The sequence below is a fragment of the Aulonocara sp. 'chitande type north' Nkhata Bay genome, linkage group LG18, assembly GCF_057382095.1.
Source record: "Aulonocara sp. 'chitande type north' Nkhata Bay isolate Kocher_YH1m ecotype deep benthic linkage group LG18, A_spYH_male_GT1.1, whole genome shotgun sequence".
Taxonomy (NCBI): Eukaryota; Metazoa; Chordata; class Actinopteri; order Cichliformes; family Cichlidae; genus Aulonocara; species Aulonocara sp. 'chitande type north' Nkhata Bay.
The window spans coordinates 14,149,573-14,168,656 of record NC_141361.1 but is presented as its reverse complement, the minus strand read 5'-3'; the positions used below and the strand labels follow the sequence as shown (position 1 = coordinate 14,168,656).

The 19,084-nt window shown below is 39.6% G+C and overlaps 1 protein-coding gene across 1 annotated transcript; it reads right to left on the bottom strand.

Annotated features, from left to right (window-relative positions):
• Nucleotides 1-31: 31 nt before the first annotated feature.
• Nucleotides 32-18,604, bottom strand: lrrcc1 (leucine rich repeat and coiled-coil centrosomal protein 1). Its single transcript, XM_086272422.1, has 18 exons — nt 18,190-18,604; nt 16,464-16,669; nt 16,229-16,294; nt 15,955-16,122; nt 12,648-12,814; nt 10,521-10,714; nt 9,640-9,814; nt 8,071-8,219; nt 6,868-7,072; nt 6,418-6,557; nt 5,797-5,998; nt 5,067-5,252; nt 4,602-4,776; nt 4,054-4,217; nt 3,680-3,888; nt 3,340-3,477; nt 2,660-2,795; nt 32-1,368 (listed from the first exon to the last, which is right to left on the bottom strand). The coding sequence occupies exons 1-18, from the start codon at nt 18,231-18,233 to the stop codon at nt 1,258-1,260; spliced, it is 2,835 nt and encodes a 944-aa protein (XP_086128548.1). The 5' UTR covers nt 18,234-18,604; the 3' UTR covers nt 32-1,257.
• Between the last annotated feature and the right edge of the window lie 480 nt (nt 18,605-19,084).

Below are 19,084 nucleotides of genomic sequence, written 5' to 3'. Positions count from 1 at the left end.
AAACGTTATGGTAACATACAAAAATACATACTGCAAATGCTTTTTTTCCTCGAACAGCGCCTGTAACACGGCTACCTTTAAGTCTACGTACGTATCGTAACACACAAATTACGTTGCTTATGGTTTTTTTACGGAACAGTGCACAAACAACATTACAACGTCTCTTAACAACTGATAAAAATATATACCGTGTATATATACACTACTTGTCATTTTGATTGGTCTACTGTTACCAGGCAAAATGTTTTTGGCCGCATGAAAAAAGAAATGCATTAGTATAAGTCGCAGTGTTCACAGTGTGGGAAAAAAGTAGCGGCTTATGACCCGAAAACTACGGTATATGCTCCCATCAACATCTTTTTCTGGGAAGGCCTTGCATGTTTCAGCAAGACAATGCTAAACCAAATACTGTAGCTATTACAACAGCAGGACTTCACAGTAGAGGTGTCCATGTGCCAAACCGGCCTCCAACAGTCCAGACCTTTCATTGCAGTTAGAATCAGACAAGAATGGAACACCATTCTCCCAAAAGTCCAAGAACTGATCTCCTCAGTTCCCAGATATTTACAGACTGTTGCTTAAAGTAGAACGGATGCCAGACAGTGGTAAACATGGCCCTAGCCCATCTTTTTTGAGATGTGTGACAATCATCAAATTGAAAATTATCCTATTTTTTTATTTCTTAAAATATTATATCTATTCACTTAAAACAATTAATGTATTTTATTTTTTCTATTATGACTACAATATGGCTTTATGAGATGTGCAAAAAATTACATTCTGTTTTTGTTTACATTCATCACAGCACCCAAACTTTTTGGAATTAAGGTTGTATTTCTTCATTTTAAATGAAAGGAAAACCTTCTGAATTAATTTCTGTTTACCTGCCTATCTTGGAGCAGTTAGACCACAAAGCTGTAATTTAATAACCATTTCAGCCTTAAATAAAACTGCAGGTTTGCATAACGTAGTGACATAACATTAAAGCAGTCAGTTTTGTGCTTTCCTGTGTTTACTCGGAACTGGAGTAGTTATGATTGTTCTTAATGTAACTCTGTATTTAAGAACACAATTTAGCTTCTTTCTATCTGAACTAACCACAAACTGTTAAATCATTATGTCTCATTAGCCTTTTGTGGTCTCTGGTTAGAAACAGAAAACAAAAATAAGATCAAAGAAGAATTTATTGAATAAATAATACAGTACTAAAATAGAACTTATTCTAAAACAAAAATACAAAAACAACCCCGTTATTTGTTAAAAGTCTTTTAGTACACTGCTGAGACGTTTCATTTTCTCTTCCATGATTCTCTTGTTAGTTTCTGTCTCCTCCAGGAGCTGCCGCATCTCCTCCTCCACTTCAAATACCTGAGGAAGAAGCACAGACAGACAACATCAGCAGCAGAAACACAAACTGCTTTTCAAAACATTTGTATGTTAACTAGCATTTTATTAACCATGTCTTGATGGGTAAAATGCAATTAAAACCAGGCAATGACCAGAGCACACATTGGCAACATATGACCAGAGGGCCAGAACCGGTCGCTGAACCATCTCAACCCAGCCCTGGGTGTCTTAAAAGGACAAATAAACAATCCAACAAAAAAAGGAAATGGCATATTTTATGTATCAATTTTATCTATTATGTATATTTTATGTTGAGATGATTAAGTCTAATACATCTGTAAATGGTAAATGGCCTGTATTTGTATAGTGCTTTACTTAGTCCCTATGGACCCCAAAGCGCTTTACACTATATTCAGTGATCGACCCATTCACACACACATTCACACACTGGTGATGGCAAGCTACATTGCAGCCACATCCCAAGGACACAACGACCGACACTGTCCGGGGCTCGAAACGGCAACCTTCCGATTACAAGATGAACTGCCAACTCTTGAGCCACAATTGCCCCCAATAATACCATTCAGTAAGACTCCAAATGAATGTGTGCCACACAAACAAAGCTTTTCTGTGCACTACAGCACTTTTTACTCATATTTTTCTGGGGGGGTGTCAAGATTTACTTTATTGTCATTCAGCACTACTTCAAAGATGTAATGCAGAACAAAACTATGTTGCACAAGCTCACTTCTTGGTTTTTGGACTGAGGTCCCATTCTTATTTGTAATGTGTACAAAAATCTGTGGACTATCATTCAATGCTGTGTGTACCACGTTTACATCAAAGTGCAGCACTTTACTTACTTTATGTTAGACAACATAGCCCTCTGAAGAAAACCCACCCCTTGACTGGAGGTATGACAAAAGAAAACATGCTTTACTTTAAAACATTTTCCTCATCATTATTTTTTAATCTAACGTTGTCACAGTGACTTTTATTTTGACCAGAAAAAGTGATGAATGTCATCAACTGTTGCATAACAACAAACCGTTACAGTATGAGAAGAATTTCAGTTTTTCAGTGACTGAATCTTCCCCATAATTTATAATGAATTATGAATCCAACAGTGAAGCAAGCGACTAAAGTCTGTTACGAAATGCTTCCGTTGCAGCCTTTCTTACACCTTATTTTTGAACTGTCACAGAGGAGGCAAACCAACGCTTGCGTTCCCCTTTCTCATACCAAGACATACCAGTTTCTTTCTTCCACTTTGGAGAAAAAAACATTTGTGGGAAAGCTGCCCACATTTTACCTTCTGATTGGCCTCTTCTATCTTTTGGTGTTTTTCATTAGCAAGTCCCAGAAGCTCAGCTTGATGGGCAGCCTGGACGGACTCCAGCTGTCGACGGAAAGCATCGTCCACGCAGTGTAATTTCTCTAGTGCAGCTCTGCGGAACAGACCAACACAAACGTGACAGGTTGCGTAAGGAGTGGTACTTTGGATGCTCTCCAAATGCTGCCTTGGGAAAAATACATGTCTGCGTTTTTGATGGTGAAGGGCCACAGGTATAAAGTACTAACACAGGAAGTGCAGCCTTATGTGATCATTTATTTACAACAAAAGCATTCACCTTGCCTTGCTTTATGGGGAAAAGACTCAAACACTTTCCTAATCCTGATATGACATCTGAGACTTTTTAAGTACCATAACATTACAGTTTCATAAGGGCTTTGTTAAAAACTACTTCTTACTGGTGCAAAATCTACAAAGCTATATATCATCTTTCTTCTGAGTTCTTCCCAGCAGGCAGGCAAACATCAAACACACAACAATCAATGATAGAAACCAAACAACAGCACTCTAGACACAAAGAAAGGCAAATAAAATGCATTTCAACATGCCTGACCCAAGAGAGTGAACCAGCAGCAGTGCAAAAGTATCACTGAAAGTCCCTGAACAACCGGGAGAGAATAACTTGATATTTAACATACCTGTGTGCTTCTGTTGCCTTTTCTCTTTCTTCCAGCAGCAAGCACTCCCTGGAATCAAAGTTCTCCTTCATACGCTTCACCTGGCTCTCCAGCCGAGTGAGCAAGTCTGCCTTCTCCTGCCACTTCTTAGTGGATTCACTAAAAAGATGAAAGACACAAAGCATAAAACATACTGGTTTAGAAACAGCTTAAAGCTTTAATGTCTGATCATCTTCGGGTCAGTAGCACCACTAACATTGGAACTTGTTTGATTTAAACACAATTGTTACCCTAAAATGTCAGAAAGTACTCTGCCTAAAGCAGGCCCTTTTCCTTTTTGTGGTTATGCTGGGGTACTTGCCTGTAAACTCTTTTGACCTGCTCGAGCTCTGCCTCCTTGTCTTCCAGCTGCTGCTTCAGTTCCTCCTTGCGCAGGCTCAGATGTTCCACTCGCTCTTTCAGTTCAGCCTGCTGGGTTGTTTCCTCCTCCAGCTGCTCTTGAAGCCTCTTCTGAGCCTTTGCTGCCTCCTCCTTCAGCCTTCGGATCTGATCATCACGCTCCTGCAAGGACTACAAAGCAGTGACTGATAATGAGAAACTGCATGATAATATGAATAAATGCATAAATGATTACAAAGCTCAACAATGACGGTTAAAACACAAAAGTTTTCTTTTGTTGTTGTTTAGCTTGGAGTTTGAGCCCTCTGGCTTGAGTAAAACAAGTTCTCAACCTACCTCTTTGAGTCTGCGAATGGTTTCTGTCTGGTCGTCCATGATTTTGGCTTTGATTCTAAGAGTATCATTGTCCTTCTCATTCTGTTTCCTTTGAGCCTCCAACTCAGCACTCAGCACCTCTATCCTGGCCTCTAAACGACCACGGTCCTGAGCCAAAGACGCTCCTGGAAAAGAATAACCCATCAAAATATCGCTTTAACTCTCTATGTAAACACATGTGGAAGACAAACGTTAAGAGGGATATAAAAAGAAAGCTGGCCCGGTGTTTTCTAATTGTGCATCTGGGCTATAACCACTAGATGGCAGACTTTTACCTGATAAAAATGTAAATCAGCACGTACTGTATTGAGCCTCTTTTTAAATTACCTCTAAGGTGGAAATCTCCAAAATTTTACGAGTTAAGCACAAGTCAGTGCATTAGATTGGCTCCAGGGAGGACCCGCACCACTGATTGCCAATAAACAGCTAAAACTGCATTATCAGCTTTTTCTGTGCACTGCAGGGCAGACTCAAGGTGCAAAACAAGTACTCTCCTGAATTTTTCCCACCTTGCTGAGCGAGCTCCTGGCCCCAAATCTTCCTCTCTACCTTGAGGCCGTCTATCACCGACTCCTGAGCCATGAGCTGAGACAACACTCTAGCCTTATCTTTCTTAAGCAACTCTAGCTGCAGGCCAAGATGCCGGTCCTGTCCTACCTCTGCTTCCAAGGAATGCAGATGGCTCTGGCAGAGAGAGACAGACAGTATTAATGATCAATGGCCATCTGTCATGGATGGCAGATGGGAAGGCAGCTGGACCATTCAGTATTCATGATGTCTCAAAGTAGTCAGTCTCCTACAGGACCAGGGTTAACATGTTTTTGAAAAGGCAGTGACTGATGAATCTGTGCCCATGCTATCTCACATGAAGTCATATTTCAATATTTTAAATCCTGCAATCTGGGCTCAAATCCAGTTGAAATGCTGGAATAAAAATCACCCACATCTCCCTCTCTTACTGCAATGCTGCACACCTTTAGATCAGTGACAGCGTCTCTCTTGGCTTTGATGAGCTCAGAGATGCGGCTCTTCTGTTCTTTGACCATAGCAGTGAGCTCCTGCACTAGAGAGCCTGATTTCCTCTCCCTCTCTTGGGACTGGGCCAGGGTTGCCTTGAGTTCCATCAGCTCTGCAGTCATCTGATCACACGCCTCCTTTACCTACAGAAAAAAGTGAGAGTGTGGAACTGAATGTTAATAAGAAATCTTGGGAGTTAACCAAAGCGTAGGTCCGAGCATTACCTGACACTTTAATCGGTCAGAACAGTTTCAGAGCCATGGCTTTACAGAAACACGTGCCCCACAATAGCTTTTTCACACTTTTCTCAAAGGTCACAAGTTTGGGTGACTAAGAGCAGAAATTTGTGCAAGCAGTAGCAATCAAAAATGAGATTACATTTTTGAACATTCTGAATTGATTCGAGCCCAATCCTTTTGTAAGCTTCTGTCCATGTGGCAATCAAAGACTACTTGTCCAGAGGCAAAAGATCCTAATTCAATACCAGTTTTCCCCATCGTGCTGAAAAAAAAACCCATCAGCCAAGTCTCTCCCAACTGGGTGAAATCAAGTTCAATCATTTCACTTTTTAGTGTTCAAAGTAATCATTTATCAGCTGGACTGCTCAGAGATTGTAGTGTAAAATTCAGGGCAACATTACAGTGATTATAGGCCATCTGGATGGCAGGGGTCCATCTTTTAGCAGACCTCAGAGAAGCGAGCAGCCTCAATGGTTAGCGCCATGCGGAACTCGTCCTCCAGAGCAGTGTACTGTTTCCTGCCCTCTGCCAGCTTCTCCTGCAGCTCCGCCTCCCTGTGGCTGTGCCTTTCTTCCACTGATGCCACTTCCTTCGCCACAGCATCATGAAAATCTGCCCCACCGGGTTGTAACCGCAACTCTAGTTGTTTTCTGTAGGAAGAATGACGCAAACGAGGATAAACGCCTCTTTAAATGGAGACTGTGTCGTCAACAGAAACTCTAAAGGCATGTAACTGCTTATTGTAATCTGTTTTTGCATTTGTATCTTTTTTTGCATTTGCATCCAATATTTAATTTAGATGCAAATTTCTAAATTAAACAACATTAGATATTAGAACCCCTTGAAACTTGGCATTCAATCGGGTACCTTGGGGGATTCATGACAAATAAGCAATAATAAAACTTTTCCAGATTTCTAAGCATTTTATAATATTTCAAAATTTATGAGAAAATGTTGCATTTATCTAGGATCACACTGCTCATGAGAAGCAACTCTTTTACAGAAATGGTTTCCATGGCATCTAAAGATGAACTTTATATTTAGCAGGGGTTCTTCTTCTTAGATGTACCTGTGCTCTTGTTCCCTGGCTGCCAGCAGTTCATGCAGCTGCTGCAGTTTGTCTTTGTGCTGTCGTACTGACGCTCTCTGGATGTCCAACTCTCTCTTCAGAGCTGCTGCCTTGTTCTGCAGTTCCTGTTGCCTTTTTATCTGAGGAAGGTCAGCACATGTTTTATACCAGCCTGTCAGAGCTGAATGACCTCTCTGTACTGAATCCTTTTATCTATCTGAATGTATTCACTCCAGGCTGGATCAGTGAACTAATGCGTCGTTACAATCAAAAATTAGAGCGATAAGGGGAGCTCAGCGGCAGGTAATCGAATGTAGCAGAAGCAGTGTGATAAACTTGCTTTGATGGGAGAAAAACTGTATGTCGAGCATCGATTAGCACCGCCTGACTGAATATACCTTATCTTTATCAACATGATTTGTTCTAGGGGAAATAAGCGAACATCTGTACCTCTTCAGCCTGCTGGTGAGCCCTAAGCGCCTCTCCGTGGGAAACGCTTTCCTCCAGTCTATGCAGTGCAGTTTTGTGCTGCTCCTCACAGCTGCGGGCCTGCTCCAGCTGCTGGGTTAGGGATCGACACCTCCCCTCCAGCTCCTCAACACGAGCCTGCAGCTCAGAGTGCCCCGATCGCTCTTTCAGTAGCAATTCTTTCAGTCTGGACGGGGAGAAAAATACGATAAGGGTGTCCAAGGGAAGCCGCGGTACTACTCTGAATTTCTCTTTTCACTTTATATAGAAATTGGTACCAGAAAGCACTCCCCAATTCTGTGATGCCCTTGGCTGTCCTTCCATAGTGTCAAATATGTGATAGCTTTTGAAATTGAAGAACTCTAACGCTATAGTATAGTCAAAATCTTATCTCATGGGAGAGACAATGGAAGTAGAAATGGAAATGAGGCACACAGGGGACAACTAAGAAACTATAAAACAGTAGAAGCAGCTCACGCACAGTAGTCCACTATTAAAATGTGCTTTGATGAGTCACTGTAATCTGTCTCTCGCTGAGCATGGACGGCAACAGTAACAGCTGTGTTCAGTGTCATTAGAAAGTGACAGTTAAGATTGATTTGTGTAATACTGCTGACATATGCGCGTCATCGGGCCTCTAATTACAACCATAATGCAGATTTATCTAAGCAGGATGTGGTGCCAGCGAAGACCGTACAGAGCAGAAGTAAAATGGCCTTGTGGCAGCAGAGATAGGAATATTTAATCAAAGCCTCTGGAAATTTAAACGTTAGGTATATAATCAGGATGGCTGCGTCGCTTAATGATCTTTATACTAAATAGCTTTATTATCGCAGACAACTGCAGGCATACTTGAAAGGTTTTTGGTGTAATGGAGCCAAAATGTGAGCATGATTTCTAAAGAGACTATGGCACCGTGATAGTGAGACATTTTAATGGTGGGATAGATACTCATTGTTGAACAATGAGACACGCAGCAGGCCTTGGTCTCAAGAGAGCCAATACAAAAGATGAAGAGAGTAGAAACAGATGAGGATCCATTATGAAGCTGACAACTAAAATACACAGAGAAGAGTTCAATTATCGCTTTTTTTTCCAGCATGATATCTGCTTTAGAGCTGCCTAACAGATTCAAGTGGAGGTTTGTGATGAGAGGCGTCCACGGTAAATGTGCCTCCCTCTTACCTGTCTGTAGTGTGCAGGGCCATGCTCTGAAGGTCCTTTTCCTCGCTGACCTTGGTCTGCAGGCACTTGAGCTCCTCTGTTAGCTTTCTCACAGCTTGTTCTGCTTTCCAGCGTCTTTCCCGTTCCTGGTCACGCTCCTCCACAATCGTCTGAGCAGAACACATACACAAAGTATGAATTCCCAGAGTAAACACACACTGAACGCTTAAAAAAAAAAAAAAAAAAAAAAAGTCATTTTTTCTTTAAGTTGAAATACCAATTTATTCTTACAGCTCAAGTGTTTTTTACAGTTTTATTTAAAGCATCTCGTTGTTTTTGTAGGAACAATGAAAGCAACATTGAGGATTTTTACCCCCCTGTATAAACAAGTGAGTACCCCTCAAAAAATATTGTTAGGAATAAAAGATATTTCCACCATTTTTCTCTCGTGTTACATCTGCTTTGAGGATAAATCCAATATTAGAAATTACTGCATGGGATACGTGCCAGAAACAAAAGCCTGTGCTGTCCAAAAAAACATTAAAGAACAACTACCATCTGCCAATAAACATGGAGGACATGACACTGCTTTTTTTTTTTTTTTTGCTTTTTTTAAAAATAATATGCTCTGAACGGGCAGATCAAATAAAAGAGTTGTTTGGCCACAGTGGCAGCAGATATTATCGATGCATATGAATCACAGTTTTTCAGGAAGAGACCCTGAAAGAGTCTGTGAATTATGACTGTAGAAATATTATGACTGGTGTTGCTTTGTTGCCTCAGGATTGGGGAGTTTGCAGGAATTGATTGAACTGTGAATTCTGCTTGAAGATAACAGACGAGCGTTTGTCCAAACGTTGAAGTAAAAGTGGACCCGTCAGCAGGATAAAGAATGGCAGACAAAGAACAAGAAGCACAGATTTAAATCATTTCAGATGTTGGGGGCATTTGAAGCACACAGTATAAGTATGAAAAATCATTAATCTCTTGCAATAGAATGAATTTAACATGGAGGTTGTCAAATAATATCAGCAAACTAATGTAAGAGACTTGTAGAGAACTACATGAAATGCCTACAAGAAGTTTGTTCTGTTACTTTGACAGAAGAATGTTGGATCTGTTGATATTTTTGTTGAATAAATGATTGAAAAAATAGAAACTTTCTTTGTGGAAAGGAATCGAATGTTTTCTTATCACAACAAAAAGCCAAGAGTTTCATTAAATGTACTGAAATTAAATAACCAAACAGATGATGGACTACTGGCTTGAACTCTATTTTGCGCATAATTTAACAAAGTTACCACAAAGAAGTTATTGACATCACAAAGATAAAGTCAATGTTACTGAAACAAAGCTCTCAGAAACAAAGAGCAAAACATGAAAAACCTTCTGTTTACTGTGGTCCTATTTCTGCTGTCACCTTCTAAAAGCATTATCCATTTATTCTATTCCTGCATTTTTTTTTTTGTTTACACAAATGTTTCTGCAAACACACCAATTTACTCTCTTTTTGAATGGGGACAGAACCGTTTCTATTTTACAGTCACTCAATAAAAACAGAAGCAGCTAGGTGACCCGTCCATCGTGTACCCTGTAGGTTTCCTCCTCTTCAGTGGATCTGGTTTTCATATCGCCTGAGGCCTTAGCTGCTCTTAAAGGTCCTTTCCTTGTTGGCCTCACTGCCTCTGCACTCCCTGTGCTACCAGCCTTCGTCCTGGATCCAACGGCAGACTTTGAAGCCCTCCGTTTATGATTCTCCTGATCGCTGCACATAAAACAAATCACAAGTATTAAACTGGCTGTAAAATAGATTCTAAACAACCCTCCAGCTAATGTCTGGCTAAACAAAGGTCAAAGCAGAAGATTTACTGAGTTTTATAGGGAAGCAAAGTCTGAACAACTTTGAATTTTGAAGTAATATTTCAAAGTAACCTTTTTTTGATGAGGGCTATTGTGAGATTACTTAAGTTAAATTTCTGAATCTTAAGCACATGTCATTAGTGGATGATGAAGTAAGATGAGGGGGTTGACCAGAGAAGCGTGGCCATTAATCATGCGAGTGAGCTGCCGGCGGTAATTTCTAACAGAGAGGAGAAACGTCTATAACATATCATCTCTCTGAGGAAAATTTATCACCCCCTCTCAAGTGGGAGGTAAAAGGAATTTCCCTAATCAAGATACCTGATAATATTAAGTTGATGCATGATGAACAATATGGAAAAACCCATTGCTGCATATTGTTTGGTGAATGTATGAATGTGATTATCATTGCTTAGAGGTACACTCTCTGATTTTGATGTAGTGCCCACCAGTGCTGAAAATGTCTTCACATAGTTTAGGTTCATCAAGTTTTAGGCTTTGCTAAGTTGGATCTCAGCTGCTATAACAAAATCAGGGAGTCCAAATATAAACATGATGGCATTTCAAAGCAGCTAACATGACACCAGAAATCTCTTTTGGTGCAGAATCACCTCTCTGATCTCTTGGTCTCTTTGGTGGTTGTCGACGATGTTACGCTGTCATGGTATTTGGGAATTCTCGTTTGCCTCCTGTTTTCCTTCCCGCTGTCACATTCACTTTCTGAAGTGCGGTCTGTGTCCCGCTTGGCTTTCCGTACCATCACCACAGAATGGGCAGATCTTCTGGATTTATTATCTGCAGGGTTCTGGGTAAATAACAAAGAAATACTTAAAGGTTTTTTTTGTCACCCCCCGGTTCCTTATATTTTTCTAGGAAATATAAAAAAGTGGGAAATAGGTACACCAACATCAGTTAACACAAATGGCACATAAGGCAAAAACAGAGTTTTTACAGTTTGAAGCTGTGATCAGACTCTTTTCAGATGGTGGGTCAAATATGAATATACTTTTTTGGGGACAAGATCCCCAACATCAGTGGCTGAAATCCTGCCCGAAACCATGATAGAGCCTCCACTGTGTTCAACAGATAGGCTACTTACAGCTTCACTTTTATTTCAGAGTTTCCAAATGCAAAAGTGTGGTTTCGAATTATAATGTATTTACAGGACTTCATTGCAGAGACAGAAAAGAGTTAATAACGGCAAGAAAAATGGCTTCTACTGCAGTTTGTTTTCCTGTAGAAAAACAGACAGAAACTGCCATCTGGTGCAATGAATATGCAAAGTAGTATATTGTAAAGCAACCAAACTTTCATCATCCCAGTATACATAAATTCATTATGTTCCAATAATTCAGTGACAACCGGGAAATCTATTTGGCTCGATGATATTCCTCGTTGCAGCGAAGCAGACCTTCATAATTAGGTCTTCTATAAGCAAAGCTGTGTAATTATGATATTTTGTCTTAGGTTAATACAAAGTGTTTGTGTGAGGTTTCTCCGGGTGAACCGATTTCCTCCGACGGTACAAAGAGGTGCATTAATTGTTGACTTTAAATTGGACAAAGGTAAAGATGTGAATGGTTGTCTGTCTGTTCTCTGATGGACTGGTGACCTGTACACTGCATCCTGCCCTACGACAGCTGATGGGATAGATGGAATTTGTGTTTTTGCATAACTAACCACCCTCTACTCTTCTGTAAATAGTACGTGCTTTATTTATTAAATTTTTTCTGTGCTTATTAATCTATTATTATATTTTATTTATTTATTTGTGTGTAGTGAACCCGAAAAGTAAGAACCTCATTGCTCAACATACCCACAGTTATTTGTGGTGTGTATGACAATAAAATTCTCGGTTCTTCTTTCTTTTGTATCAGGAGCGCAGGATTTTGATATGCTGCCTATCAGGCAGTTGAGCATCACTCATACAATAAGTGGAAACTGTTCTACAACTTTCTTGTTCTCATGCGTCTCACATTCTACAGAGCCACCATTGAGAGTGTTCTAACTTACTGCATATGCATCTGGTACACTAGCTGCACAGGGGCTCAGAGGAAAGCACTCCAAGGGATCATTAACACCGCCCAAAAGATCACTGGCTGCCCTCTCCCCACACTGGAAGTTCTACACAATGCCCACTGTTTTAAAAAGGCCCAAAACATCATAAAAGACACCTCACATCCTGGCCACTCCCTGTTCGAACTGTTGCCCTCAGGCAGACGGTACAGGGCAATCAGAGCAAGGACTAATAGACTCAAACACAGCTGTTATCCAACTGCAATAACACATCTGAATACTACAAAAAAATGTCCATCACGCCACTCTTGTGTTAATCTATGCACGGTCTGAAGCATGTGTGTGGGAATGTATGTGAATGTTTTACTGTTATATCTTATTAGTATTTTAAGTATTCTATCTATTTTATTTATTGAATTTTATTGTTTTATTTATATTTTGATATTGCTAGGGATGATGCAATGATCGGGGACCATTCTTAATTTCGTTGTTCTCATGACAATGACAATAAAGTTTCTGATTCTGGTTATGAAAGCTGTAAATTAATTGTTGGGAAATAACTTTATGTTTGTGTCAGTTGCAAAAAAGCAAACACATGGCGAGAGACTTTCCGGTCAAATAAAACAGGATTTAATAACAAAAGTCCCTAAAGCATGGTGAGTATATCTAAACAAATAAAAGAACTACACTGGAATTGATAGTAGCTTAGCATAAAAAATTACCGGTTCATTGTGACTTGTGTCAGATGAGAGTAGAAGGTCCACGTAATCTTCTAGACCGGGGATATCACAGAGACTACTGAGACTTTGAGGTGATCGGTTTCCCAGTCGGTTTAGGCCATCCAGAACAGAGACCTGCGGCAGTGACCGCAAAACAATCTCCCTGTAACCTGCAGTAAGATAGGAACGCAGGTGTATCAGAGAAACCTGTCGAGGCCTGATTGCCATGAGTCTCTTATTCAGTAATGTCACATCAGTGGTGCATATGACCTTCATGAAAGATCAAATAATTCATTCTGAATGAATAACCTTTGTGTGTCACCTTCATATGCACTACTGATGTACCCTATTTAATAGGTAGTGAGCAAAACTTATGCAAGTATATCTACACATACAGACAGCAAGAGTTGCAAGAGTGCCTTCTCGTATTTAACAACATGAAAAGAGACGCCTTCAACAACTAGTGCTGTGAATTAATCATTAACTGGAAGATATGGATAATGGGTGCAAAGGATCACTGAAAAGCTTTTTACATTAATTTAACTGCAGCCAATCCAATTAATGAAGAAGCCAAATATAAGATAAACAAAGAGATTAAAAGATCACAGTCATTACTAATAGCGGCTGTCAGTTTGACTGATATTCACTGGACTTTCATTACAGGGGGAGTTTTAAATCAGTTATTCTGCAAAATTGGAAAAAATATCCTGTAAAACTGCTGTTCATAGCTGATATGCTGGGTGCTATTATTAAAGTTTGATCCAACTGCAGTTGGAAAATATGAATTAAATTGTTTATCTTTTTTATATATATATAATTTATGTATCGACCTATTTTTTTCTGTAATTGGATAACGTACAACAAACTTTTGCTTTTTGCAAATTCAGCGAACTGACATACTCGCATTTGATGCGGAAATGCTCAAAATAAAGTGTAATCCAAAGAAGCGATCCTGGAAGACCTGGAACAAAGTTACAATTCCAACTTTTCATCTTTTCATCTCCTCTCACCCCTGCCATCAGAGACCCTGGCCTTGTTACCACAGCCAGTCTGCAGTAAACATCACATCATAGTCTTTGGTTCACCACAACAGGAAACCTCATTAGTGCTTATCTCCATCAATAAAGCCAAAATATCATACCCCCTGGAGTCCCATCTGCACTCTAGTCTTCCTTCTTACAAAACTACGCACAATTCTCAAGTTAGCCTAACTCTGCCCAGGAGCACACAACAGAGACACAACCATAAAGCACAACTAACAGAGTATTATTACAAAATGAACATCTTACAATAATAATAATAACAATAATAATCTTTCATAGTAGCTGATGTGATGATTTCTCACTGACTTCTGAGATTAGATGGTTGACATTCCATTTAAGTGCCCTCCATTATGTTTCCTGGGATTTTTCCATTCCTTCAGTGTGTTATAGGACTTTGTTGGTACATGTTAAATGTCTGCAAAGTGTCAAAGGGAGTTTTTCTTCCCCTATTCTTCTGAATTTATATCCATTCTTTGCTACTTAGCAAACACCTTGTTGACAGTCCAGTCTTTCATCTACATCATTATGTGATACATGCAAAATGCCTGACAAAAGGTGAATTTGGGATGTTCTTAAACAAAGAATGAACAGCTACCAAGCAGCTTGCCAGATGCTTTTCTTACTCAAAACAATGACCTAAGGCGTTAGGAGAGACTGGACTTCTTTGTCCAAGGTGTATTTGATGTCCTATCCACTCTAGAAAACCTCGTCACAGAGAGACACCTCCCTGCCCTCTTTGCTCTGGAAGGTGTTCCAACGAGCATCTTTTCAATAGCTGTCCAAAAGCCTTTAGAGGCAAGCACTATTGCTGGTGCCATGACCAGGTCTTCAAGGTAAATGCTTTTAGAAACACCAGATGCAACCATCTGCCAATGACTATCACCTTTATAAGAATTGGGGAGAAATCTCGCCCCTAAGCTGAAACTACCGCCTTGGTTAAGCAGCCGAAGTTCTCAGTCCAGATTATAATATCAAAACTGCAGCCAGACGTGACCACTGTGTCCACATTCACCAAGGAAGTGATTATGCTGGAAATAATAGTACTCTGGGAACATCATATGGATGAGGAAATTGAAAGCATTTCAAGTGAATGCGTGCTGAAGAAAAGGCAGGTGATCCCGCTGACAAAAGGAGGACCATTAAATCAGCTGCCAAAACCACAGAGAGAGCAACTATGTGGCTTTCAATTATGAGGGTTGATTTGTGGACAATTCCTTGTGGGACACAAGCTGGGATCAGACCAACCTCAACTAGCTCACCCCACTGTTGTAACACCTGAAAAAGCACCTAAAAAAGCTTCCACAAGATATGTTTCATCTAGCTAACTAACATACACTTGGACAACAATGACAACACAGCATTTGTAGATATTTAAAACTTTAAATTTGACACTGAATGTATGCAATATGAGTAAGCTAATTTAGTCTGAATTACAGACTACAGTTTTATCACTACTTAAGGGACAAATTTACTTTGCAACAGTGAGCTCCTATTGGCAAAATAAGTCCCAAAGTCATTTCCTGTATACTGCTGGTTCCATTAAAAAACACATACACACACGCAAACATTTTTTTTAAATGCAAAAAAGACTGAACAAATTGCGTAAAAAATAAATATATGGAAGACTGGTATATTTTTCCGCTTGAGGAGCAAGTCTCACACGCACCATTAGGGCGCTGCTCTAATATAGCCATTTACATTGATGTCAGTGAAAACGTATTGCTGCACTTGCTGGGCGTATGTTATTACACATTCAGTATAGCTACAGGTTCGTACTAAAAATGAAAGGAACAGAAACAAATTAATTCAGAGGGAAACAGCTCAAATATACAAGTACAATGACTTTCAATGCTGAGTTAATGCCCTTTTAGATAAACCATGTTTTCAATGCATTGTGTTTTAATGAAAATTCCATCCCAACAAACATAAGCCTTCTTTGTTTAGTTCTCCTACATCAGGCCAGTGCATTTACACATCTGATAGGTCAACATGTACAGCTATCACATCAATCAGCTGCTTGATACAACTGCACTCCAATACAGAAGTGGTCACAGGCTCTATCAGCTGATGTGTCTGCTGGCCTTGTGGTTCAGATAAGATATTGAATACATATCACAAAGCTTCTGGCTCGTTTGTTGCTTCCGTTCTCTCTGCATTTTAAATCTGTATTTCTACAATCACTGTTCACCCTCTGAATATCGTTAAGTACCAGTTTTTTGTTATAGATGTGAACAGGGCTCCTGTCTATGAGTGTTAAGGTTTCCTACCTGGTGACCTACAGACAGGGTTGTCTCTGCCATCCTGACTTAAAATCACCTCTCTTAACCCTTGTATTCCCAGAAGGCACTGCAGGAGGTGATCAATGCTGTCCAGGTAGTTGCTATGGAGACTGAGGTGTTTCAGCTTGTACTCCGTGCCATGGAGATACAACAAGCCTAATGAAGGCATGAAGAATTGACAGCATTGAAGCATCATTCACTTGTTAGCATTCTCATTTGGGTGCAGAAAAAGAAAACACTGTTCAGGCAAAATTCAACTCACCGCTGAGATCATTTATCTGATTGTAGGACAAGTTTAATCTCGTTAAATTCACAAGCCCATTCAGTGCTGGAGTGAAGGGAGAGGACATTAACAACTGAGTGATTTTACAGCTCATAGAGCAGTGACAGCAATGTCAGGGTAAACACAAGATCCACTAATAAAGAATTATTACTTGGAGAACTCACAGAGAGCAGAGGCATTTATTATCTCTGTTAAATGGTGACTAAAGACTCACCTTCAACCTTGGTGATTAAGTTGCAGGATAAATTTAAAGTCCTCAGGGAAGTGAGGGAACTCAGACCCTCAATCTTAGAAATGCAATTGGAGGAAAGGTCTAAGTGTCGCAGGTGCCAAGCTGAGGTCAGGCCCTCGATCCTCGGGATGTGATTGCAGTGCAGATTAAGTGACGCTACAGTGGGTATCAGGGGAATATCTAGCAAGCTAGAAAGAGGGCAACAAGGTCAGATTCACAGCGGAAGGTAAAACTTTGTGCAAATAAGTACATGTTCTGAAGGTAAATGTGTACCAACTAATGACTATTATAACAATAACAATAAATTTGTTAATTTATTTAATCAATTGCTTAACAGTTTACTTTAAATGATGTAAAATCTCCTCTGAAAATTCTAAAAACTCAATCCAAGTGTTTAAAACTTAGAGGGTATTCAGTTTTCAATGACATTAAAGACAATTCTCATATTTTACTACAAAGAAAATATTCCAGATAAGCAACCTCTTGTGGACTACTAAAAACATGGCATTTATGCAAATACAGTTTCTGTTGCCTAAGTGTCTCTCAGTTGACTGATGATTCTACTTGTACTTCTATTCTCTCCATATTCGCGAGTTATAGTCTTTACACAAACTGTGAGAACTGAAAAAGCAATCAAACATGAAATCAAACAGAATAACTGGCAAGTCCTGACGGCGAATAAATTAAGAAAAGTCAAGCCCTCTGGTTACAGCTTTTCAGCTAAGAGAATAGGTTTCTGTTATTAAAATATTTTTGGGTTTGGATTTTCAGTCTGTCATACACCCATCAGTCACTGTATTAGTTACACCTGTCCTACTGCTATTAAACACAAATATTTACTCAGCCAATCACATTCCAGCAGGGCTCGAGGAAATTGAGGATAGAGTTCATACAGCGTCACCAGACCTGAACAACAGAATATTGGAGAAATGATGTGGATCTGTACATCTGCAACATTTCAATATGGACCAAAATATTAACAATGAATTGCCACAATGAATTAGGAGAAAATGCATCTTACCCTGCAATGAAAAGGTGTGCCTATTACAGTGACTAGAAAGTTCAAATTATATACAGAACATGGGAATTTAGAACTAATTTAAAACTGACAACCACATAGCCCTTTTTTATTTGCACTTGTTTGTCTGCATATTGCAAGACAGTAATATTGAATTCTTGGTAGTAAAGCTTTTGTCCACCTAACATACAGTCTTTTTAAAATCTGTATTCACTAGATAATGAAGTAGATGACGCTAATAACCTATATAGGCCTTTTCCCCACAGTGCTTAACTTATCTAGGCTTTACTTTAAAGAAATAAAATATTTGTGTTACTTCATTTCGCAATTCAACATTATTTACAGCATTCTTTGTCTGCACTCGCAGGAATGTATCATCTTATTTTATCTTATCTAGAATCAGATCTATACAATTGAAGAATGGTACTGATGTCAACAAAATGTTATTCATATGTTATTCACACGTGTCATTCTCATACAGCAATGAGTTATAGTTCACATTGTATGGGGTCTTATTGTTCCTTATAAATATCACGTTTATCATCAGATTAAAATTGTAACGTAAAGCTCGTCATGAAGTAAGTAAATATTCATGCCAGACTTAATCGGTTCGTCAGTGGTACATAGTAGTCCCTTATTAGCTGATGTAATGTAAATTTTGATACGTTAGTTGTGAATAGGTAACTTTACCTTGTTATGTTCTTGTCAATAAGACTCAGCTCCTTGCCTGCCATAACGACGACATGTAGCTGTCCCACCGCTACGCGTAAAGTCTGCTAACTAACAAAATAAACCAAGGAACCGCTACCGACATCAGGCTAAACACGTAGAAAACTCGCTAAAAAAAGTCGACGAACACATCCTCTGAACAATCCTGCTAAGTTACCCAGCAGGCTAGCCAAAGTTTAGCGACTACCGAGCGGCCTCAAAGGAGCCAAACTTATTATAGGCCATCAACAGAGAACAACTGCAACTTCTGGGAGAGCCCAAAAGCCTTTCGTACTTCATTTTCTAACAAAGTGTTGTACATTTATTGTTCGTTGGAGTTCAGTTGAACTAACCGCTTCTCGTATCATACTTCCTGTTTACTAGACGTCGCTAACGGGCACATCCGGGACAGATTCTTTGCTCCGCCCACCTCTAGAAACGTAACATGTTCTCTTCACTCATTAGTACATTTCAATTTCAATTTTTAATCATCTTAACTTGCTGCACATCCTTTCAGCTTGATCCCTCTTCCTACCCAATCAATACAAGTCCTTTTGTCATTCCTTAGTGTCCTGTCTCAAATACAACTCGCTATATGCCTTTTCCTTTGCCTTCACCTCCTCGTTCTTTACCTACTTGACAATCCCACTTTTCCTTTGCTGACTTATTCTACCTTTGCCTTTGAATGCTTTACTGCACTTCCTGATTTCATCACCCAGTATGCATTAGAGTCACATCTTTAAATATTTCTGAAGTTTTATCAAAGAAGGAAAGCAAAGCTAAACTAAACTAAATCTGAAGCACTGGTGTTTGGCATGTCAGGGAATTAATCAGGAATGGTTCATAATATCACAGTGTACACTGTGATATTTGTAAT